This window comes from Oryx dammah, unplaced genomic scaffold (assembly GCF_014754425.2).
Source record: "Oryx dammah isolate SB20612 unplaced genomic scaffold, SCBI_Odam_1.1 HiC_scaffold_10, whole genome shotgun sequence".
NCBI lineage: Eukaryota > Metazoa > Chordata > Mammalia > Artiodactyla > Bovidae > Oryx > Oryx dammah.
This window is the reverse complement of record NW_024070194.1, coordinates 31,852,603-31,877,179: the sequence shown is the minus strand read 5'-3', so window position 1 is coordinate 31,877,179 and position 24,577 is coordinate 31,852,603. Positions and strand designations below refer to the sequence as shown.

At 54.2% G+C, this 24,577-nt stretch overlaps 2 protein-coding genes across 6 annotated transcripts in view; one reads left to right on the top strand and one right to left on the bottom strand.

The window, feature by feature from the left end:
- CUNH20orf27 (chromosome unknown C20orf27 homolog) overlaps window positions 1-9,496 on the top strand; it is a 16,547-nt gene extending 7,051 nt beyond the window's left edge. For 3 of the 5 annotated variants that reach the window (XM_040247869.1, XM_040247868.1, XM_040247870.1), the window contains exons 2-6: window positions 1,437-1,553; window positions 2,843-2,985; window positions 5,330-5,468; window positions 6,326-6,448; window positions 6,686-7,349. In XM_040247869.1, coding sequence (XP_040103803.1) covers window positions 1,535-1,553; window positions 2,843-2,985; window positions 5,330-5,468; window positions 6,326-6,448; window positions 6,686-6,786 — 525 coding nt within the window. In that variant the 5' untranslated portion in view covers window positions 1,437-1,534 and the 3' untranslated portion in view covers window positions 6,787-7,349. Of the gene's footprint in view, window positions 1-1,377; window positions 1,554-2,842; window positions 2,986-5,329; window positions 5,469-6,325; window positions 6,449-6,685 lie in introns of all 5 variants that reach the window. The other 2 variants (XM_040247866.1, XM_040247867.1) reach the window with 2 other exon arrangements.
- On the bottom strand, window positions 7,739-24,577 carry HSPA12B (heat shock protein family A (Hsp70) member 12B). Its single transcript, XM_040247862.1, has 13 exons — window positions 24,442-24,577; window positions 20,179-20,238; window positions 18,310-18,407; window positions 17,205-17,329; window positions 14,812-14,998; window positions 14,411-14,515; window positions 13,989-14,105; window positions 11,980-12,154; window positions 11,389-11,475; window positions 10,862-10,966; window positions 10,499-10,757; window positions 9,794-9,897; window positions 7,739-9,194 (listed from the first exon to the last, which is right to left on the bottom strand). The coding sequence occupies exons 2-13, from the start codon at window positions 20,219-20,221 to the stop codon at window positions 8,539-8,541; spliced, it is 2,061 nt and encodes a 686-aa protein (XP_040103796.1). The 5' UTR covers window positions 20,222-20,238; window positions 24,442-24,577; the 3' UTR covers window positions 7,739-8,538.

Sequence of the window (24,577 nt, the reverse complement as noted above, 5' to 3'; positions counted from 1 at the left end):
CCGAACTGCCCTGTCAGCGGTGCTGTGACTTGGTGCCGCTTCACATCAGTAGGCATACTTGTGCCCGGTGTCCCATTCTGAGTGAGAGGAGACTGACCAGTGCAAGACTGGCTAATGCCACTTTGCTCCATGGCACACTTGTTCCCTTTAACCTGGGTCATCTGTCAGTGGTACTTGTGCATCTGTGAGCATCCACGCCTTCCTGGTTTAGCACCCACTGATTGGTGTTGCTTCCAACATTTGTTTCTAGGGGGTTGCAGAATTATTTAGCATTCAGTCATTCCTTTGTTAAGGAAGAGCTATCCTTTAACACCAGGGCAATTTGGCTACAAGACCAAGAGACAGACTGAATTAGTTCTCTTTAAGATTGCCAGTTTTCAGAGCAGAGAGTTAGGGTGTTGATATTGTCGGTAGTGACAAATGAGGGTTTTGATTTGTTTTGCTTTCTTCCTTTTTTCATAATCACCGTGAATGCTCTGATTTTATATAGTTCCATCTGTTAATATTCTCTTTGATGCTGAGATGGTCCCAGCCCAGTGTTTCAGAGCTGTGCTGCTTACACAGGCTTCCTGGGGGTACTTGCCATTGCCTCTGCCCTGAGGCTTCCCTTGGGGAGCTGAACTGGAAGGCCTGCCAATCAAGCCAGAGTCTGAACTGTGAGTTCTGATGGGTAGCAACCCTCTCATAGGTGCCTGTTCTGTGTATGGACCTGTTTGATCACCAGGAGGGAGAGCTCTAAGAACATGTCTTATTATATAGTGAATAGTGAAATCGCTCAGTTGTGTCCCACTCTTTGCGACCCCGTGGACTGTAGCCCACCAGGCTCCTCCATCCATGGGATTCTCCAGGCAAGAATACTGGAGTGGGTTGCCATTTCCTTCTCCAGGGCATCTTCCAGACTCAGGGAATGAACCCAGGTCTTCTGCATTGCAGGCAGATCTTTAACCTCTGAGCCATCAGGGCATATAGGCCCCCGTATTTCACCCCCTCGAAGCCTACTGTTAATTCTAACCTGGATTGACTTGTGCAGCAAGAATACTGTGACCTCTGGATGTATGATGGTACAACCTGTGTGTCTGGTCTGGGCCAACTCTTGGGTCACCAGTGCCAGTGAAGTCCTCTTCCTTTGCTGGCTGCCTCTTCCCACCAGCCTCAGGTCTGCTGGGCACTAGAGTTCTGGCTCGTGCTTTGACACCCAGAAACTGCAGCTCAGGACGTGCTGGCCGGGCTGTGGGTCAGTAGTGTGTCAGGCAAGGGTGAGGGCTCTTGGCAAATGTGGAGTGGGTGGAGGAGTAGGGGGCACAGGTACCACTTGGGCTACTGAGAGCTGCAGGGGTTTGGGTCCTTCCTAAAGGGAAACCTCTGCTCTCCCACCAGCCACAGGCCCATCAGTGGCCCTGACCCTTGCCCTCCCCTTTGCACTCCCCACCCGTCAGGCTCCTGCTGGTGTCCCTGGAGCATGGGAGGCTGCTGAGCGTGACCGGTGGTGTCCGGCAGGAGCTGTGTGTCTCACCCTGTGGCAGGGAGGGCGTCCATGGCTGCAGCCAACAAGGGTGAGTGCCTGCCTGGTCTGCTGGGGTTTGTAGAGTCTTATAGTGCACCCTGGTGGGAAGGGGTATTGTTGCATGTGGGATCTGCATTGGCTGTATGTGTGTGTCTGTCTGTCTGAATGTGAGGTATGAATTATATTACATCAGTAATTACACCAGTGTTTGTGCTGGGGATGCCCAAGCCCTAGCAGGGAACCTTGGTTTGCTGACCTGTGGAGGTGTGCTGCCCTCGTGGTCCCATGTTCCAGTCTCCCTATTCCACTGTGGAGGTTGGTAGCATAAGGGGTTTGGTGTGAGCACTGAGGCTCTGAAGTGGGTAGGGCTACAGTAGGTTGTGGAAAGGAATTGGGGTTTCATTCAGAGTCCAGAAAGACTCATAGAAGGTTTTAGGTGAGGTAAGATACGAGGGTTAAATCTGAGGGACTCAGCAGGGAAATGTGGAAATGCCAGGTTGACCCCTTGGGCCTCCATTGAGTCTTCACTGTGTGCAAAAACCCAGGCAAGGACTGGCCCAGGCCCTCACCAAGCTCCCACTAATCTGTCTGTCTTAACTCCCTGACTGCCTGGCCTTGGAAAACCTGATCCAGTGAGGGACAGCCAAGGGCCATGTGAGGAGTTAAGCGGAGGAAGGAAAGGTGTCTCTGGGAGAGGTCCTGGAGCCTCCCCTGGGTTCTTCTTACCTGCCAATGATCAGTAGTAAAGTTTAGAAGAAGCTGCAGCCCCTTCTAGGAGGGCTGAGTGTAGTTTTTGACCCTCTTTGTTTCTCCCACCCCCAGGCAGGTCCCATAGAGCCCAAGCCCATTCCTGTCTCTGCCCTTTTCCCCTCTCAAGGGGGTTAGCAGGAGGGGCAGGCAGAGGGCCTCAGGACTGGCAGACCTAGAAGAGAAGGCCTGAGAGATGGGGAGCTTGGAAATGTGAAGGAGAGCACAGGGCAGGGTATCCTGAGCACTGGGGTTGAGTCCTGCACTGCCTGGGGTTTGGTTAGCGTCAGGACTGTCTCTTCCCTGTCAGCCCCATTCCCTTTAAGTGAAGAGTCATATTAGCTAATCCCTAAATCCCCCCATACCCTCTTTGAGGGTGTGCATTTTCTGTGGGAAGACTAAGCAGGCAGGGGCAGATGAGAATCTCAAGCCTTATGATCTCCATTGTCCAATAGGATGTGGCCTAGCTCAGCAGTGGATGCTGACTGATATGAAGGGGCAGTCACAGGGGCAGGGCAGTGACACGGTGGAGTGGTTTCCTGGGGCTAGGAGAAGGCAACACTGCTGGAGCTCTCTCCCACTCTCTTGTAGGCAGCAAGTCCAGAGTCCGGAGTATCCGCTTCGCAGCAAGCCACGATGCAGAAAGCTCCCAGAGTCACGTCCACTTTGATGAGAAGCTGCATGACTCTGTGGTCATGGTCACCCAGGAGAGCGACAGCAGCTTTCTGGTCAAGGTATGTGCATACCTCCCCCCCATAACCATCAGCCTTATTCCCTCCACCTTCTCCCTGGCCCTGCCCAGCTTCCTGGGCCTCTTCCATTTCCTCTAAGCTGGTTCCATCTTTGTCCTTCCCTGGGCCTTGGTTTCCCCATCTGTAAAATAGGGAGTGTGAGACTGTGATGAGATGAGTGCACTTAGGATGTTACTTGAATGGCAGTGGAGCTGCTGTTATCATCAGCATCACCCCAGCCGTTGCAATTGGAAGGCAGATGTCCAGGCTTTGGTGTCACAGGGCTGGGTTCAGTTCTGGGCCTCCTATTTTGGCTCTGTGACCTTGGGCAGGTCACCTTGGTTTTCCTTCTCTGAAGTAGAGACAAGTGACACCCCAAAGAACTGGAAATGGAAGGGTGTATGTATGTGAGGCTAATTATATTGATAACATGGTGTGACTTTATTTACTCTGCTTTGCCTAACTTCTGGCTGATTGAAGTTCTTTGCAGTAGTATTTATCACCCCTGTGATTTTCCCTTCTCCCTCTCTTCTAGTGTCCATACCTCGTACACCCTTGGCTCCTCCAGCTGCTGGGACAGTTAGATCCCACATCCATTTGGGAGGGGCAGGAAGAATTCTTTGGAGGGGATGGATTGTAGGGAAACAGGGAGTGAGGCCTTAAGGTTGGACAGTATACCAGGGCTCCCATGTTGAGCCCTGGAAGGCATGGAGGTGAGCATGGTGGTTGGCATCTGATCTATTGAGACCACCCTGAGGAGGGGCCCAGAGTCATAGCCATTTCTGCCCAAGTCTAAAACCCTTGCTCTTTCTCCAAGAGCTGACAGTTTCCCCAAGGGAGCAAACAGAATGAACCCAAACTTTCAAAAATAGCTCCCTGCCTCCCATTGCAAAATCTATTCATGTCCATGGTAGAGAAAATTTGGAAGATAGAGAAAACTATAAAGAAATTTAAAAGTATCTGTAATCATACTATCTAGAAATAACTATGGTTAATATTTTGATGTTATTCCAGTTTCCTTTCTAGCTTTCTTTCCAAAAATGAAAAGCTGGTATACCAGTGTACACACTGTTTTTTGGTTGCTTCTGTTGTGATCCATCTCCTGTTTGTTTCAGTAAATAATTTTCCATGAGATTTTACAACTGCCTGATATTCCACTATATCTGTCATCATTGATTTAGCTGGTTCCTGGTTTCTGGCGTTACAGTTGTTTCTATTTTGTACTGTTATAAATAGGGCAGTGATGAGTTTTGTTTTGTTTTTGTTACATCTGAGTATTTCTCCAGGGAGATACTGCAAGTGGTGCAGCTGGATCACAGGGTACAGCCAGTGATTAGCAAGTACAGCCAGAAAGCCCTCTTGAGAGGTGTGCCCTCTTTTAGCAGAGTGTGGGAGCCACAGGGACTGAGCTTTATCACACAGTGACATCATCCTGATGCTACTGAAAGGCTAAATCCTCCCTCAAAGGACAGGGCGATCCATTTCCTGAAACTGAGCAGGAGAGCGTATGCCCTGTGAGCTGTGGATACAGCACCCACATTGCCTCTCCTGGACTGGCACTCCAGTCAGCCTACCTGCCCGACAGCTACCCTGGCCTGTGACCCGTCACACGACTGAGTTTCTGAGGATGGCAAAGCTGTGTGTATGAACAACAGAAGTGTCCCAGGCTGTGAATCAGGGCTGTTGGACTCAGTGAGCCTTTGAATGGGCAGGCATCCATGTTCATGTGCCAGCAGGGCAGGCTGGATTCCAGGTTCCATGACTGGTGCCAGTCTTGTGGGCCAGCCCTGGACTGACAAAGCTTGTCTAGAGTCTGTTTTTATGATTCTGACCCACCCTCCATCTTGTGCTATCTATGTTGCCTGGTGGCCCCACCATGAGTGACCAGAGGACCAGTGTCCCTGGGCACATGCTGATAGTGGTGGGGGCAAGTGGATAGCCTTTGTAGTGGGGGTTTGAGCCTTCCCTGTGGGCAGTGGCTGGTGCCTTGCTGTGTGGCAGAAGTAGCCAAGAGGTACAGGGAAGACTATAGCTTGACCACACTGTGGCCTTCAGCCAGTCATTTCCTGGCTTCTATTTAATCATCTATAGAATGGGCCACCAAGGAACTTCAGGGCCCATGAGACAGGTATGGGACAAGTGATAGGGGTGGGGTCCTTGAAGAAAGGGCCTGGAGCTACCAGGCCAGGGGTGTGAACCAGCTAGAATGATGGAACGAGTCAAAATTCCCTGGGATTGTCAAGAAAGCGAGTGGAGGGCCCACAGGATCACCAGTGGCACAACCCGGGCGGACCCTGGGGGAGACTGTAAGTGAAGGTGCCTCCATCCCCTACCCCTCCTGCTGCAGGTTGGCTTCCTGAAGATCCTGCACAGGTATGAGATTACCTTCACTCTACCCCCAGTGCACAGGCTGAGCAAGGACGTCCGAGAGACACCTGTCCCCAGCCTGCACCTCAAGCTCCTCAGCATCATGCCCATCCCAGAAGGTGCGTCCGCTGCTTGGGGGTGCTGGAAGCTTGCCCTCTTCCAGCAGAGCCTGGGTGTGAGTAGGAGTGACAGCATGGGTACTTCCTTCCCCCCATCAGGGGCTGATGGGTGGCTCAGAAACCAGGAGACATGATGCCCTATGGGCCTGCTGTGTGGCAACTTGGCAGGTCCCATGCCCCAGCCCTCATTCCTGGACAGAAGTCCACGGGCTCACACAATTGACCTATGTCTGCTCACAGTTGACCTATGTCTGCTTACCGCCTGATGGTTACTTCAGGGGGATGGTGGGAGCCACTGAGGAACTGCTCTGGGCCTCTAGCCCTTCCTCTGCCAGGGGAAACCTCCTGGAACCTCAGGAACTTTGGGCAGCTGCTTCCCAGCCCCCACCAGACCTGAAGTTGCTTTTCCATACTCTGCCACCTTCAGCACCCCTCCTCCCAAAGGCTAGCGAATCAGTGTCACCATTTACAGAAATCCCAGCTTCAGTTTCATGTCCCCCTACCTCCACTTCATGACTTTGCCCTTAAGTGGGTTGAGCAAGCCTCCTCAGGTCTTTGCCTCTTGCCACCTGATCTGCTCAGTCCCTGCCCTGCTCCTCCCTCCCTCCCCCATCACCCTCTCTCCCTGCCTGTGTTTTTGGGGAATCCCACCTCTTGCAAGCCTGAGTTTGACTTCTGGCCTACATGTAGAGCTCATTGAAGAATGGCAAGTTCCAGAGGCCTGTGTACCCAGCCCTGGGGGCAGGGGTGGAGGGGAGTTTGGGCCATCCTTGCTCCTCTAGAGGTCTTGGTGGTGGGTGGGGACCAGTGAGTGCTGGGGGGCAGGAGGCCACAGAGGTGCTGATCGCCCCGGGCAGGTTACAGCGTCAAGTGTGAGTACTCAGCGCACAAGGAGGGCGTCCTCAAGGAGGAGATGCTGCTAGCCTGTGAAGGTGGCCCCGACACCTGCGTGCGCGTCATGGTGCAGGCACGCGTCATGGGTGAGAGCTTGAGGCCCAGGTCTGGCTAGAGGAGGGAGGCACCAGCTTGGCTACAAGGAGTTTCCACCCTCCTTGAGTCTGAAAAAGGGAACCTTGTTTTGGCCCATTCCCAGTCTCCTTGGTGGGTGCCTTTCTCCCCATCCTCTAGCAGAGCTGGGAGGGAAGGTAGAGGAGTCCCCTTGGAGTAGGTGGGGCCAGGGTCCACCCTGGCATACTGACTTGTCGCCTGTCTTGCAGACCGACACCACGGCACACCCATGCTGCTAGATGGCGTCAGGTGCGTGGGTGCTGAGCTAGAATACGACTCCGAGCATAGTGACTGGCGCGGCTTCGACTGAGGCCCTCGGTGCCACCTGCCTCAGGGCCCTCGGCCTTAAACCCAGCCTCGTCCCCCAGATGCTGCATGACGGTGCGGCTTCCTCCCCCTTCCCCAGGGTGGGTGTGCAGGCGGAGGGTCCACTGGCCTCTACGCTAGAGCCTTGCCCACGCCTCTCACCTCATTTAATGTGCCACCTCCCTGCCCCTCCAGCGTCCTCTTCTCCCACTTTCTCCTGTGTGCCTCAGCCTCCTGCTGGAAGAAATGGATTGAGCCCCCAAGGAGGCTATCTGAGAAGGGCCAGGGGAGGGCCTGGGTGGCTTGTACCCACCCCCACCCCAGCCATAAGGGCTCCAGTCAGAGCCTAGGAGAGGAGGGAGCTGGCTCTGTGGTGGAGCTGCCCCTATTACTACTGCTGCTGTCTCGCTTTAGCCACCTCTCTTGTCTACTCCATTTTTTCACTGCTGTCCATGGTGAGGAGGAGGGAGATGAAGTTCCCAATCCCTACCCCCTAGGTCTGTGTTGTTTTTAAATGACTGGTTGGGATAAAATCCTGAAGAAATAAAACTTCCAGTGGATACCAGAGGCCAGCAGGGTGTTTGTTCTCCAGGGCCCTGAGAATGCCCAGTCCTTGCAGATGGGCCAAGGAACAGTTTTGGCTACTTACTCTTTTTGGAAGCAGGGTTACTTTATGGTATTACAGCACCTAGCCCCAAAAAAGGTATGTGCGGGTGGTGGCATTTTAGGCCTGCCAAGATGAGAGTCTGCACGGGGAGGGGCCTTGCACTCAGGTCAGAGAGGTCTTGTGGAATGGGTGGTCAGTCTGGGAGGCTTGACCAGAGGCAGCAGCGCTCCTTTCTAGTCAGTTCCCAGACCTATGCACAGCTGAAAACCTCCCTCTGTAGAACCTAGCCACCCTAACCCTTCCACTACTCCACTGTTGGAGTCCCCCCTTGTGAGGTACCAGAAGGGTATGGTTTCTCCTTGAGCTTTATTGTCACCTTAGGGTTCCCAGGCAGGTGGGGCTGCTGCATGTCACGGGAGGGCAGGTACACTAAATTGATGGCAGAGCTGGGACCAATGCTCTTTCTGTCCTCCCTACCCTCCTCCCTCTCCATGGTTGGATAAGTATGTGGGTCATTCCCAAGCTGCCCCTGGGGCCTTCTCAGATGGAAAGGAAAGCCCCCCTCAGCATGTTATCCCACATCCCCCTCGCCTATACCCCTTCTCATAGCCTGCTACTGCCCTTTCTACAATTACCATTCATACTTGGGTGGTCAGTACCACACCCAGGAAGGTCCTGCTGCTTCTGTCCCTCTCCCGTCAGCTCCAGTCCTTGTCCTGCCTGGCTCCCTATACAGGCTGAGCCAGTCAGTCCGCGCACTCTGCCCTTCGGTTCCAAACCCTGCACAACCTCCTCGCTCTTGCTGCCCTGCCTGCAGCTGTACCTCCAACCTCACCCTGGCCCCTACTTCAGACCAAGGGTCAAGCTTTCTGATGCAGTCTGCTTTCAGGACCACGTGCTCCCTATGGGGAAGCCTTTGCAAACCTTTTAAGTCTCCTTGGCCTCCGTCCTTGGACGTGCCCTTCAGACTTTCAGAGGACTGAGGCCCAATCCCAAAGCCTGAGTTTCCGGATGTGTCCCCACCCATTCCTCCTGCGACCTCACCTCCCCGGGCAGGATGGCAGGAAACAGGGTGGATTTATCTGCCCCAGCCCTGGGCCAAGAGTTCTGTTGGGCTGGGGGTGGGGTGGGGGTGCTGGCACTGTGCCCTCAATTGGAAAGAAAGTCGATGGCGGCGCGCACAGAGCGATTGGTGCTGACATCGACGGCGGTGACCTTAATCTCAGTGTCACCAAACTGCATGGCAGCGCGGATCTCGCGGCGGCCGGGGGGCGCTCCGGCGGCATCGGGGCCTCCCTCGGCTGGCTCGAGCTCGAGGCTGAGCGCACCACACTTGCGCACTCCTGGGTCGGTGATGAAGCGCGCGTCCTCCGCGGTGCAGCAGTACAGGTTGATGAGCACTCGCCGCTGTCCTGGGCGCGCTGGGCAGTAGCTGCGCCGCACCTCCTCGCCCAGGGCCACTGATTGTTCGGCGGCCACGAAGCGCTCAAAAACGTCGGTGCACCAGCGGCGACCGTCGCGAACCAGCAGCTTGTCAGGCGGATGAATACCAGCCACGAAGCGGTTGAGCACGCCCACGCCGTATGTGAGCGGAGATCTACGCACCCGAACCACTCCTGGCGCCTGCCCAAAAAGCACTGCGCCTTTGAGGATGGTGAGGGCTACGTCGTGCGGAACCACCACACGCAGGCCACGGGCGCCCAGAGCTGCCTGCACGGCGTGCTGCAGCATAGCCGACTCAGCGAAGCCGCCCACCAGGAACAGCAGCTTGACACCCTGCACCTCAGGGCGCTCCAGCAGTGCTTCTGCGGGATGGGTCGGGGAGGAGGAGGTAAGGAGAACGGACGGGGAGTGGGCCACTGAGGCTACCGCTGCGCAGCCACTGGCGCTTCCCCTCTGCCCTCCTGTATCCCTGGGGCAAAGAGAAACGAGCCATTTCACTATAAAACCTTATCCTGGCTTGGATGAAGAACACAGAGCACTTTCATGAGGGACTCTGCCATCCTCATAGCCTCTGCTTCCTCAACACTATCTCGCTTTCCCACTACACTGTGGAGGGCTTGAGTAAGGGTGTGAATTTACACGTATTAAATGCCTACTGCGTGCATGACATTGTGCTCACTCTCTAGATACTTAAACTCATTTAAATCACTGTGATAATAGTTTTGGGGGGGCCTAATACTACCTGGGGAGTCAGCCACTAGGGTTTCTTTAACCTGGCAAGACTACACATCGTCCTATTTCTTAATCCCCATGGCACTACATCCTCCAGGTATTCCCGATGATTCTGGGTCTCATTCCAGTGTATGGATTTGGGGAGGTTTCCGGGTACTAATGGGGGAAATACTCTGGCATATGGGTGTGTATGCTACGGTGAATGAATGACCCAAGCTTAGGTGCTCACCTATGTGCTGGGTGATCCCGCTGACGGTGGGCTGAAAGAGTTCGTTCATGGCCTCACAAGACATCCTGAGCATCCCATGTGAGGACCACTTCACGAAGTTCACGCTGTAGATGGTGAAGGAGGCACAGGCCCATGGGTCAGGGTCCAGGTCCTACCTCTATTCCAGGCCAAAGTACCTGGGCACATTCTGTATTGTGCCAACCACACTTCTAGGGGCTTTAGACTCAAGTCTGTTCCAGATCCAGACATGAGGTCCTAGGAAAGGAGCCTCCTTTTGCCTCAAGCAGAGGAATACAGACCGGCTGGCTGGCAGGTGTGTGTGTGTGTGTGAGAGAGAGAGTAGGTATGGCTGCAGGGAATATGAGATAGATATTGGCCTTTCCGGAGAAGGCAATGGCAACCCACTCCAAGTGTTCTTGCCTGGAGAATCCCAGGGACGGGGGAGCCTGGTGGGCTGCCATCTATGGGGTCGAACAGAGTTGGACACGACTGAAGCGACTTAGCAGCAGCAGCAGCACTGGCCTTTTCCTGGGGGCTCAAGATTCTCTTGCCTCCATTTGGGCTGCAGATTTCAGCTGGGGTACTCATGCCCCTCCCCCTGCCTCCACCTGGGCTGGCATGACTTGTGCCTGGGCCAGATCAAGTGGATCCCCTACTGCCTCCTGGAGCCCACACCTTTCCCTGTAGGGGCGGTCCCCCGCTCACCTGCTCTTGCGCAGGGCCGTCTCCACATTGTGGCCTCCCTGCTTACGATAGAAGTCAATGAAGGAGAATGGTAGGGAGATGTTGACCGCCCCTGTACGGTGCGGGCCTGCAGTACGTTTGCGGGCCTCGAAGGCTATAGTCAGATCCACCCAGGCTGCTGGACGTTGCCTTTTGAAGGTGGTGATGAAGTCCTCACCAAAGATGCGGCCCAGCAGCTGCTCGAAAGCCAGGTCCACGCCCACCGCGCCACAGGGGCCGCCTGGTGTCCAGCAGAGAAGGAAGAGGGCAAGTGCTCATTCTGCTGCCAGGAGGTGTTGGCAGGGCAAGGGCTCTGGGCACCAAGGGCACTGCCTGGCTACTCACCAGATGCCTTGTAGAGCTCCTTGAGGGTGCCATGGGGCTGCTCCAGCTGGTGCACAGTCAGGTCCACTGTGCCTCCCCCACAGTCTGCCACCACATAGCGATCTCCTGTGGGGGCAAGCATGAGCACACACTTGGGGCAGTTTAGCTCTAGACCCTCTGGAGACTCAACCAGCCTTCAACCCTGCCCCGGGTCCTGAGCCCTGTCCTCAGGGCTGTGGGGGTTACGGTTGAAAGGGGCTTCAGGTCACCGGGTAGGGGCACAAGGTGTGAGGGAAAATGATCCCATGGTTCTGCAGCTTCACCTGCAGAGAATCCCCTGGAGGAAGGGGGTTAGTGGCATGGCTGTGAGTGGGGGTGGGAGTACAGGCGATGGTGAGGGGGACTACCACCTTAGGTACAGCTGATGGAGTTGGAAGGGGCAGGGTTCCTAGAGGCCTGAGCTGACTTCGGAACTGTTTTCCCACCCTCAGTATCTGGTATCCCACAGGGCCCAAGGAATATCCCTCCATTGCCCCTCCCTCCCCCACCTGCTTGCATATCGGCCCACAGCTCTCCAACACCCGACTCCACCAGGAATGTCCGGCTGTGGCGGGATCTTCGAAGCTGCTCTCGGGCTGAGTGTTGAGGGACAGCAGGACAGTCAGGTCAGGAGGCTGCAAAACCTTGCCTTAATATAGAGGGGCTCAGGCCATGGCAAAATCAGAATTAGGAAGGTCTAGAGGAACTGGGGAGGAGAGGAGATCCTGAGACCTGTCCCTATCATAGAAAGTTGACACAGCAGTCTCAGTGCCTAGTCCTGGCAGCAGGAGCCTGGGGCTGGTGGGGGTCGGGGGACAGCTGACATGCCAGGAGGGGAGGGAAAACTGATTCAGTGCTGTTTAAGGGAAAGCTGAAGACCTCCACCTTCAGCTTAGAGTATCTTTGTCAGTAACCTCAGCACCTCTTCCTAGGGTAGGCTGTCACCACCCCTAGCCCCACCCCCACCCCTGCTCCCCACGTCAGATTCAGGGTTGGATTGAGTCCTACCATCCTCAGACAGTGCTACTCCAGGGCACGGTATAGTCTTCAGTGCCTGCCTCCAAGGTCACCACTAGGCAGCACCCCTGGGGTTGGCTCACCCTGACGGAAGCTGGAGTCAATGGAGCGGCGTTCGCCCAGGCACCCTCTGCCTGGAGCTCGGCTACTCAGATCCACGAGCTGGTGCAGACGCAGCTTGCGGCAGTAGACAGAGGCAGCCTCGGGCTCCAGGGCGATGAGTAATTGCTCTGCATCCTCTCTCGACACTAGTCCAGCCTGAGGATGGTGGTTGGCAGGGTTGGGGAGCATCGTGGACCAGGCATCACACTGAAATGGCGCCTCAGTGCAGGCAACCAGGGCTTGTGGGGCTCCCATCTCCTCCCCATTATACTGCAGCATGCTGGGCCTCTCAAGGCCCTTCCATGCTGCACAGATTTGGAGCTGTCTCAGAGCCACCCTATGACCAGGCTTGGGGTGGGAAGGATGGCTGTGGCCAAGGATGCCATGGGGTTGCCCAGCAGGGAGGGACCTTAGACTGAGTGAAAACCTAGAGCACCCGGGATCTGCCCCAGGCTGCCCAATGTGGCCTGGGCTGCAGGAAGGTCCCCTTCACAAGTCCTGGGTTAGCAGCTGACCACTGGCTGAGGGGGTTAGTGGAGACTCCAGAATAGTGTATTAGGGGGTATAATGGCCAGACCATCAATCAGAAGGGATGGTGGGGGAGTCCCCTTTAGCTTACTCAACTCCCTTTCTTCACTGGTAATGGACAATGGCCATGGGCTTCCCCACTCTCTTGAGAACTTTGTTCTCAAGCAATGTGATATAGAAGAAAAGACTTTAACAGTGAAATTTCAGGTACCAAGGCAAGCAAGCTAGGGGGGAAAATCACTTTCTGTTACTTCTTGCATCAGGACAGGGGATCCCCATAGGAAGTACTTTATGGTTTTGTGGGATTCCTCAGATTCTGACCAGGTTGGGGGACGGGGATGGATGGGTATCAAGACTTCCTGCCCAGGACCAGCCCTTTCTGAACTGACGGCCAGGGAACAGTGTGGGAGGAAGCAGGGTGGGTAAACCAGCAGGGGGCTACTGGGGTGGGGGCGTTTGTTTTGGCTGGGTGCGGCCATGCTTTCATTCTGGTCTCTGAAAGGGGGATGGGTGCCTACTGACCTTGGGGTTAGCTCCTTCCAGAGACAAGTGAGGGCACCTGCGGATTTGACACCTAGGAAAAGGTATGTTTCTGGGGGGTTGGAGGTTCTGGTATCTTCCAGGGGAGGGTGCACTGGAATTCCTGAGACTGCTTTTCCAACCTTCCCATCTCCACGGGGGGTGGGTGCCTGAGCTGCAGTCTCCCTTTCTCCAGAACTTTGGGCCTCTCTTATGGTAGGAAGATCAGCAAACATAGGCCAAAATCACCTCCCTTCATAGTTTCATAGTCTTATTTCCTCTGCTCAAGAACTTAAACTGGTTGGAGCTGTGATAAAAATACTGATGCTGGCTCAAGTGGACGTTCTTGGCGTCCTGCCCAGCTACTGTCAGTTACCTGCTATCAGCTTCCCATTGCCCCTGCTCTGGAGAACTGCCTTCAATGAATGAGAACTACTCACTTGGGGGGGCTTACTCCAACCAGTTACCAATGACAAACTGATAAGGATGGACAAAAAGCCACCCCTCTTGCCTCCCTGTGGCCAACACTAGGGTACAGTCTCCCTCCAGAGCTCTCCGTGGGATCAGGCTGAGGCTAGACTCCAGATGAGACCCATCCCCGTGCAGCTGTTTCTCCTGTCCTGCTTTCCTCACTCCCCTTTCATCTGAGAGTCCTTCAATATACCACATGCACAAGACTTCCCATCTTGGACTCTGCTTCTAGGAAACCTGCATTAAGACAGTGGTTAAGCGGGCCTGGGCTGTCCCTTGTCCCTCAGCTCTCTGTTCCTACAGGCCCACCCCCTCTCTTGGTGGCAACAACCCGCCAAAATGCCCAGCAGGGTGGGGCTGGCAGTCCTTACACGAGGGCTCTGTGGTCCCAAGGGTGGTGTATGAATGAGGGTATGGAGCCATGCCCGGGGCCCTTCTGAGCAACATCCACACTCTGCCTGCATGTTCTCACCAGGTAGGCAGCCTCCCGCATGAACTGCTTGGCTGGTTGCTTCCAGATGGCAGGCACAGTCAACACCCAGCGCACACTGTCCTTCTCCAGCAGTGATGGGCACTGCTCCCTCAGCTCCTGGAGCACGATGGGGCAGTGAAGGGGAGGGCTGGCTTGGTCTGGGGGGGGCGTGTCTTTATAGGAGCTGGAGGAGCTGATCAGGCCTGAGGAACTTCCCAGCTGACTTGGGAGAATCTTAACACCCCCTTTCCCACCACCACCACCTCCCCAACCCCTGACGCAGGGCTACCAGATAGGAAGGCAGAGGACTAGAAAAGATGACCTCTGTCTTCTGACAGTGGCTACTCAGTGGATGGGCTGAGGGGAAAGGATGGGCCTGGGGGTTGTCCACCCCAGTAGGCAGAGATAGGGTCACAGCGCACCTGAAGGGCATGCTCCTTGAAGAAGCGCAAGGCATGAGCGAACACCTCCAGGGCAGGCATTTTCTTTCCATTTACTGCTTCTAGTTGGGTCTTCAAAGTGAGATCCTGGCAGGGATAAAGGGCAACTCTATAGGAGGCCACAGCTCTCCATTTCCTGACAACCTCTCATATTTAACCCCATTTCCTATGCTCCCCTCTTTGGTACTGCCCCACTCTGGCTCTAACGTCAGTTCTCCCCAGCCCTTCCCTTTACCCTATCATACCCCGTGGTCATGCCTCCATCCCTTATGTTCAAACTCCGCCTCCAGGCCCCCCTCACCTTTTAGCTTTGCCCACCCTCCATGAGGCCTCCCTCCCTGCTTTCCCTCCTAGCCCTGCCTTCCTGGCTGACTGTGACTCACGGTGGTACTGTGGATCTTCATCTTGAACTTCTCAAAGTAGAGCCAGTCACGAGCCTCCTCAGGGTCCAGATCGTGGTAATAATCACGGGCTGTATAGCCAAAGCTGTGAAAGGCACCCTCTGGGGTCAGCAGCAGGCAGGTAGGGGTCTTCTGGTGGGCCACACCTGGGTCCCCACCTTCCCATTTCCTGTGGAGGCAGGAGGCTGTCAATGTGGTCCGCAGTAATCTTCCCTTCATGGGGTTGGGTGCTGGCTCTGGGACCAGCTGTGTGACTTGGGGCAGCTCACTTGGCTTCCCCAGGCTCCATATGTAAAATGGGAATGATAACGGTACCTACCTTTTAGGGTTCTTGTGAATATGGTGCTTGGCATCCACTTAAATCTCCATAAATGTTGCTCATGGGATCATCTCTATCCATGGAGCCATGGGTCCCATTCGACATCCTCAGCTTCTGCTCCCTCCCATGAAGTACACCATTTGACTTCACCTCCCTGTCCTTTTAACAAGTAGCAGCAAGCCATCATCCATCTGCCTTGTCTGGCCTTCTGATGAGTCTCTCCAGGACCCTGGCAGAGGCCTTCTCCCAGCTGGTTGTCCTCCTCTAGGCCACATTCCACATAGCTAAGCTCTACGATCATTCCTGTCTGGCCCACCTCAGCAGCTACACCCCAACTGACTGCACCTTCAACAGGCCCCCAAACCCTGAGATTCCAAACTTCCCTGTATGCAGTCATCATCTGGACCTCTACTCACAACTCACTGCCCAGGTCATTGGCCTGGCAAATCCTTCTTTCCCTTCCTCTGCCTTTTCTGATGCCCTGACTCCTCTAGGCCAAGCTCACCATTGCATCCATTTGGGGGAAGGAACTAGGAATCCAGGGAGAAGGAAGAGCATGTGCAAATTTATAGAGGTGTCAAAGAGTGGGGAGAACTAGCTATAAGTTGGCTCAAAGCAGCAATGTTAAGATCAACTAAGGAGTATCAAATGTCATATCAGAATTCTGTCTTGGTGGGTTTTAAGGGAGTGAAGAAGCATGACCACATTTGCCTTTAGAAATGTCTTTGGTTCCCATGTAGCAACAGAGTGGAGGAGAGGGAGGGTGGAGAAGGAAATCCAGGGAGGATATTGCAGCCATTCAAGTGAGAGAAGGTGGGGCTGAACTCAGGTATGAGTTGGGGAGAGAAGTAGATGGGTATTACAGAGATATCAGGGAGATAGAAATGATGGGGCTTGGTGGCTAGTGGGAGTGGGAAGGGCTTGGGAGGAGGCCAGAATGTCCCCCAGTCACTCCTGTGACTGTTATCTCCATAGTATCCCTTCACGTGTCCTCAGCCCTAGCAACAGGCCCAGTGTGGCCTCAGCTGTGTGTGCTGACAAGCTGGGATGCCATTCAGCTCCTAGAAAGCTCTAAGGTCCTAGGGCCTTTGTGGCCTCAGATGGATGTGGAGGGAGCAGAGAAAGGGGAAGGACAGTCCACATTCATGCAGGTCAAGTCCCCTGTATCTTTGGGGCAGTGACGTTTGGCTGTCTTTCCATATAGCCTCCCAGGCCCTGGTAAAGCCTGCCGATCCTCCATCCCAGTCTGAGTTGGGAGCTTTGGCATCTTCCACCTACGGCTACAGTATCACTAAGATACATTCAAAGGATCAGGGTCTTGAGGCCTGAAGGGAGGTATCAAACAAATGTTCAAACAAAACTCAACAAACTTCATCAGAATGAATTTTTTCAAACAGCTCTTTCATGACAACTGTGTGACTTGTCAATTCAGCTAACCTCTCTAGTCCTTCATTTCCTTGCATATCATTTGAGATGTTGAACCTAGGACTGCCTCTAGGAACCTGCCACATAGAAATTCCAGCACAAGTTTCCAAGGAAGAGTATTCATTGCAACACTTTTTGTAATGGTGAAAACTTAGAAGGAAAAACTTTCTCAAAACTATCAATAGAAGAATGAATGCATTATGATATATCCGAACTGTGGAATACTATGCAACAATGAAAAGAAAATGGTGGCTGTCTCCATATTCACATGAAACATCTACAAAATAGTGCTGAAAGCTTAAAGCAAGTCGTTTGTTTTATTTTAAAACCATGTATTTGTGCATACATGTGTGTCCCTATGACTAGCCCAGAAAAAAATAATAGAAAATTTAAAATAAAAAATGAAGCCCAACATTTTCTTGCAGAGGTCAAAGGGCTGCCCCAACTGGGGCTGAGGGCCCAGACCTGGGTCCCATCCTCCAAACTTTTGCCCCAGTAGGGAGCCCAGACTAGGGCTAGAAAGCTTCTCTGAGAAGACCCCATGTCTCCTTAGTGACACTACTTCAGGGACTAGGTCTCTCCCAGGGTGTAGGCCTCCCCGCAACCAATCTCCCAGTCCAGCCACTCTCACCTCATCATGTGGATGGCCTCAGGGTCACTGGCAAAGCTGAAGGCATAGCCACTGGATGTGGTGCCAAAGTCGATAGCCACTACCACAGAGAAGGGGGCCTGCTGAGGGCCTCGGGGCTCGGGCTTCTGCAAGTGCAAGAGCTAGTCAGGGAGCAGCCAGAGGGCTAGGCTGACTGTACGTGGAAGTCCTTCCCACCCCTGGCTGTGGTCCAGACCAGCCCTGGCCCACCCCCACCCACCTCCTGCCTGATTTCTCTCCCCTCCTAAGCTCCTGACTGAGCCCTTGAGATGCTAACTGCTCAGAAAGCCCAAGGCCTCTCAGGTAGCCCCATGAAGTTTTGGGCTCAAGTTCCTACTTCCCTGCCCTTCTGCCTGGGCTGCCTTAGCCCCACCCCCATCTTACATCATTTCCAGCCTGGGCCCAGCTGGAAGCAGTTCTGCTGCTCTGAGCAGCTTCATAGCACATGGACCTGTGTATATGAGACCCTTCCGCTCTTTGTGGCCACAGTGAAATAGTCCGACTCTGTCCAGGTTTGTGGCAGAGAAGAGAACCCCATGCATGTGCCTCAGAGTGGTCCTTACCTTCTCCCAGGCTAGGCCTGGGCTCCCTGAGAACAAGGGGGTCCCCAGGTTGGATCACTAGGGTGAGGCCACCCTGGGTAGGGTGACTTAGGGAATTTGGGGGTGATGGTTGTATCTTAGATATTTCAAGCTAGCAGTTACCAAACTATTTTTTAGCCATGTGTCTCCTCTTCCCTAGATATATCTTTTAATAAGGTGGGGCTGTGGTTGACAGGAGGGGAAGCAAGTCTGGGAGGCCCAGTGCACTGAGGATCTACCAAACTAGTTGCTCAGAAGTACACCTGCCCAGGCAGGCTAGTTGCAATGGTTCCCGGATGTCATCCTGGAGGGGGCTCATCTCAGTAAAACTGTCACTCCCATAGTCCAAGGTCACCTATGGCTAACCCATCTAGGGAGAACATGAGTGTACAGGAGCAGGAGGCATGGTGGTACTCCCAGCCCAGACCTCCGGGCTATTCTAGACACCAATGCAACCCTCCCCACCACCCAGGCCCTCACCACTCCAAGCCCTGCCCTAGGCTTACTGGAGACTGTGAGGGTGTGAGAGGGGCAATGCCACAGCTTTCCTGGGTCCTTGGGGAGGCAGGTGGGCTGGGCACTGGAGACCGCTGTGGGCTAGAGCCTGCAAAGAGAGGATAAATCACTTTGCTACAATCAGGGTAAGGGGCTGGTGGCTAGGTCCCAGGTGTGGGGGTTCCCCATCAGTCACTGCCGGGCCAAGGTGAGCAGTACCCTGCTGGGGAAGAAGGACTAGGGAGGGAAGGTAGGAAGGGCAGGACTGAGGTGGGGGTGGGGGATACCTGGGCTCAGGGCCCGTTATCAGTTAGAGGCGACCTATTCCTGAAGGGTAACTCATACTTCACCTAGGGACTCACTGTCTTCCTCAGCACCCATCAGACACGGTGGGGAAGGGGAGGGATAGAGAAGCATTGTGAGGGTGGGAAGGACTGAGTCCAAAGATAGAAGGGCAGGAGAGAGGGGCGGGTGAGCTCCTGGGTGAGGACGGAGAAACCAGAAGAGGTGGGGGAACTACAGACCTGAGTGGGAGGTGGAGCTGCTCCTCTCCCCCTAAGTTCAGCCTCATGTTCTAATCAGGACCTGGGGGAATTGCCTCTCCTACCAACCCTCTGCCCCCAAGGGTCATGGACCGGCCCAGCCCTGCCCTGAGCAGCCCTGAGCCGAGAGGTGTCTAACCACAGGAGGAAGGCAGATTCCAAGCTCCTGTCCCCCACAACACGCATAGACCTGAAGCCAGCATTTGTGTGAGGAGGCCCCCTTGAGACCCTCTCACAGGCCCAGGATGGAGCTGGACCTTTGGTGGGAGGAAGCAGTGCAGCCCCCAGAAGGCAGCTGGCTTGGAGGCTCAGGCAGTTCAGAAGGCAGGAGGGCCTGCCTGGCTGGATATCCCCCAGGTGGTGGGCTGGTGGCTCAACACCACCACACTGGGCTTTGCTGAGGCCCCTGTGCAGAGCACTGGGGCTGCCCTGGGATCTATGTGTGGGGACGGGAGGCGAGCCAAGGAGATTGGTGGGGTCTGGCATTTAGACACACTGGCAAATCAAACAGACCTGTCCAGTTTTAGGCTGAGCCAGGGCTGGGGCCTCGACTCCCTCAGCCACAGCCATGGGGCCCTGACAAGTCCCAGGCCACCCTGGCCTTGGGGTACCCTGGGAACATATGTGAGGGGCGGGGCATGAAGAGGACTCTAGGAAGTGCCTGCATAGGGCTGGCATCTGTCTTGCAGTGCTGGAGGGGCAAGGACATGGTGGTCACACTTCCAGAGGCCCTTTTTCTTAGCCAGCCGGTTCAGGCTTGGGCCAAGCTACTGTGGCTCAAGCCTGGGAAGGGAGGCAGGAAGGAAGGCCCAGCCCACCAGGTCTTTGTGAGTGGACTTCCTGAGGCGTGTCTGTCCTGCAGCCTGGCCTCCCACCCCGGCACAAAACCCAGAGCCTGCTCCCAGACCAGGCCAGACATGCATGCACAGAGTTCTGTGCAGATATACACACACTCTCACTTGAGACCCTGTGCCCAGAGACCTGCCCTTAGGCAGACAGGCAGGGACACACACTCACACATAATATATACACACCCTGCACAAAACACATGCACACCCATATAGCTCTGTGCACACAGGCCTGCCCTGCATACACATACTTGTAGACACTAAGGGGTCCCGTGAACAGGCTTGCAGAGTGTGCACACACGTGCACACACACAGCACACACACACACATACATAGTCCTGTTGCACTAACCCACCCCGTACACACACACTCACAGAATGGCTCTCAGGAGCCTCTGCTGAGAGAGGCATGTGGACAGACTAGGGGTCAGTCTGAGTGCTGAGGTGACAGGGGCAATGGGCCTAGATGGAGGTGAGGGGGCAGGTCTTACCAATGTACAGCCTCTGTAGGTCCATCTCCGGGACAGCCAGCATCCTTGCAGGCCCTATAGCTGTGAACAAGAATGGACAAGCAAAACGGCATTTATTTGCTCCTTTGTTCCCTTACTGAATAATTATTTACTTTCGGCTGGAGTCCTTTGAAGCAAGTCCCAGACATCATGTTGCTTGACCTATAAATTCTTTAACATGTCTCTTCAACAGATATAGATTTTTAAAAAGACATTGCCACAACACCACTATCATGTCCAATAAAATCAATAGTAATTCCTTAATCTCATCCAGTGCTCAGTCCCACAGTCCTAGCTTGTCTCAAAAATGTTCTTTTTTTTTTTGGCTGCACCACCTGACTTGCAGAATTTTAGTGCCCTGAGCAGGGAATGAACCAGGGCCTGCTGCAGTGGAAGCAGAGCTAACCACTGGACTGCAGGGAAGCCCCTCAGAAATGTCTTTTTTTCACAGTTGCTTTGTTGGAACCAGGACGCTCCTAAGTGTTTTCAGGTGCCCATTCTCTGCCAGATGCTGTGGGACACTGTTCCTGTCCTGGGGGCCCATAGCATGGTGGAGAAATTGTTCATAATCAGATAATCATGTACCTGAATCTGAGATTACAAATGGTGCTATGACGGATACAAGCAGGGCAGAAAGGGTAGCATGGCAAAGCTGGAGAGAGGGGTTGGGCTAGGCTTACCATGCAGACAGATCCTGGTGGACTCAATTTTAAACCTGGTTTTATATGAAGGACAAGAGCAAATCCTGAAGGGTTTGAAGTGGCAAAGTGGAGACAGGCGCATGTCTAAATCTGTTTTAAAAATCCCACCTGGCTGCATGGAAGTATGGACTGCAGCAGGACAACATGAAACAGGGGCCAATAGTGCTCCAGGCAACAGATGCTGACTGCGTATCTTGAGACATAAGTGCACACATTTACGTGAGAAGTTAAAATCAACAAGCCTGACAGAAGTTGGCTGGATTGGACATGGGAGATTAGGAAGAAGGTGTTCTTATTGGACTGATTGGTCCAAGCAAGGAGATGGATGGTCAGAAGGAGAATCCTGGAGCAGGGCAAGCTGGCAGAGGGAAAGGGGCAGTGTTCTGGGTGCAGTTTTTGAAACTGCTGAGAAAACAGACCAAGGAGTCAGGTGACATATGACCTAGAGGTCAGGGAGAATTCCAAGGTGGAGATTTGTGTTTGGTGTCATTGTCACAGGAGGTTTGGCGGAGAGTAGCGTGGGGGAAGGGAAGAGAGGAGAAGTTCTGAATAAAGGTTGACAGGAGGAAGGTTGGCTGGCCAGGGAGACAGGGATGCCTGCAATGGTTTCATGAAGATCTCGATAAGAGAAGGCCGCGAAGCTAGATCCTTCAGAGATTTTCAGATGAAACTGCAAACACCAGATTTAATGTTTTAAAGGCCCAGGGCATTTTGGTGGGGAGTCTGGTAGGCAAGGAGGGAGCAGCGGATGAGAGAACAGAGCTAGCACTTCCCGTTAGCGCAGCTGAGATCAGGAGGTGATGTGCATTTCACCTGCAAGAAAATAAAGCTTGACGAGGGGAGGACAGGGTTTTGTTTTCTAAGATGAGAGGAACTTGAGCTTCTGTCTGCCAGCTCCCAAGAGCTGATTCTGTGCGTCTCTTCTCAATTTTGCATTTATTGACATCATATTGATAGTTTGAAATCAGCCATGGTGATTATACCATACAAGTTGGCAAACTGCAAATCAGATTTTTCTCCCTATTGGGGAGCAGACTGAAAAACATTTACCGACAAAGGCTGGATCAAGGCCACAGGAGAGATGATGGCAGCCGTACTTATAAGTTGTTTCGATTCATCAGCAAAAACACTGAACATTTCTTCCAGCCAGGTTCTACAGCTAAGTGCTGGGGAAATACTGCTCAATGAATGGATTTTCTCAACCAAGGATATTGTATTTGGAGCAGAAACAATCTAGAATAACCAAGAAAAAAAGACTCAGGGGTTGTCATTCTAAGTTGATTCCTTGTCCAAACCATTGTCTATAATTACCCCAGCTCTTATCTCTGAGCCTGTGATACACTGAGTGCTCTGATACTCAGGGCTGACAAGGGCCTATTGGGCACCTTAAGGACACCTGGCTGGAGTGCAACCTGTTGCCTCTGCGCCTCAGTGCCCTTTCCTGTAAACCAGATCATGCAGGCGCTTGTGAGGATCAACTCCAAGGATGGAAGGTGGTTGGTAAAAAGGCAGATGTGAGCACTGTTCTTTCCCTTCATGATATGGATTCTGAAGTTTTTCTTGTCAGAATTTTTGGTCTTATTGAGACTTTTATTCTAGTCATTCTGAGTTCTTTAGAGAAGGAGGGAGGCCCTGAATCAATTTGTGTTAAAAAAGGAGGATCCTGCTGATTCTCTGAGATGGAGTTAGAAGCAGGTGGCAGCCACACAAGCATGCATACATGCCCCATATTTCTTTGGGACTTCCTTACCATGCATACACACCCATTTACCAGAAACATGTAGGGAGAATGCTGATCATGAGACTCAGGACAACCTCCACTCCCAAAAGCTACATCTGGGCAGGGTCTGCAGCTGGAAATGGGGGGAAGTAGAACCCTGCCCCAGGGGTCCACTAATTTCAGACTGGTGATGCTTATGGGTTTGAGAATAATTGAATGGGCCAGTTTGGCTTACACAGAAAGTAACCATTTCCTGGCTACAAGAGCAGGCTAAACCCTGGCCCCAGCCTGACCCCTGCCCTATCCACAGACAGACACTTAATCCCACCTCCGATCTGTCCCTTAACCTCACCCATGGACTGACCCATAGCCCTTAGCCTCATGTTGACCTCTGATCTTCAGCTTTACCCTGACCCAACAGGCCTGAGTGGGGACTAGGACAGGGTGTGGCTGAGTAGGGAGTTGAAACCAGAGATTCCCAACCCACAGTGTTCCCCAGACTACAAAAGCCTAGGACTTTCTGTCCAACGGAGAGAAATCTCCAAGGATCTCTTCCTCAGTTGGGCGTGATGAGGCTGGGTCCTTGTGTCCCTTCCCATCCCCCACCAGAGCACTTGGACATGTGGAGTTGCTGGTGTTGCTGGGCTCCACACATACCCATCTTCTGCCCATGAAGGCAAAGAGCCCACCCAACTTTACAGCTCACCTCCATACCCCCACAGGCCTTTTCCCTGCACCCTGCCTCTTCTATCCACTGCTCTCTCTCATCATCCTGCCATTCAGCAAACAAAGAGAAGCCACGGGCATTTTTCCCAAACCAGAGACTGAGCCAACCTGGGCCCAAGGCACAGATCAGAAATGGCACCCAAAGGGCTGCCCCCGTCTGTCTCTGGAGAGGCACGCTCAAGGTGAGGGACCAGAGGGAGGCTGTGGGGTGAGGAAGCTGCCTTCTCCTGGGCTGGGGCAGGGAGCGACAGAAAAGGCCTCCTGCATCCCCTCCCGGTCCTCCGCTTTTCTTTCCATACATCCTGCCCCACCCCCATGGGTCCCCATCAAGGGAGCAGCCAGCTCACAAACAACCTCGGTCCCGCACCGCCTAGGGCCTAAGCCCCTCCCACCCTCTCCTGCGGCCTCTCATCACCTCTCCTGCCTTCTGGGGATCCAGGGCTGCCTTCACTCTCACAGGGAGTCCGTATTCTAGAGCTTCCTCCCCACCCAGTCCTTCTCTCCCATACGAGCTAGCTTTGCCTCCTGGCTCCACAGCCCCCACAGGGAGACCAGACCCCACTGCACCTGGACCCCCACGCTGGCCTCACAGAGGGAAACCAGAGGTCCTTGTTCATGAGGCCAGCCCACAGTCTGGCACTGTGGCACCCCAGCCACTCTTGAACTTTTGAGCCCACAGGCCCTAGGAACTCCCCCTGCAGGCACCCCCAAAGTACACACAGATTCAGCCCCAGGGTCTCCACCTTCTGGCCTAAGCACCGTGTCCCTCCACAAACTTGCTCCCCTGGAGCAGCCCCCAGCCGCACAGCAGACGCCCAGACACAGAAGTCTCTCGAGCCCCGCTCTGCCCCTCCCCTCCGATCCCCACCCTCCCCGGTGTAGGGCCCCAAAGTCCGGATGGGAGCCCTCAGTCGCTGCCCCAGTTGCCGTCCTGAACCCCAGATTCCTGCTGGAGACAGGGGCTTGCAGCTCTGTGCCAGTCCCGTTCTCCAGGGTCAGGAAGTTTGTGGTGGGGTCTCAGCCGCCAGCCCGCGATGAAACCGCAAATCTTGGCGCCTTTCTCTCCAGGAGCCCAGCAGCGCCCTGCCCAGGACTCACCTCTGCCCTCCCGACAGCTCGACCTCTGTGCAGACGCCTGGAAGCTGGGCCCGCAGCCGGTGGGGTGGCCGTGCCCTGCCGCGGCGGCCACAGCCCTCGACGTGCGCCCAGCCCCGGCCCGGCTCTCCGCCCTGCA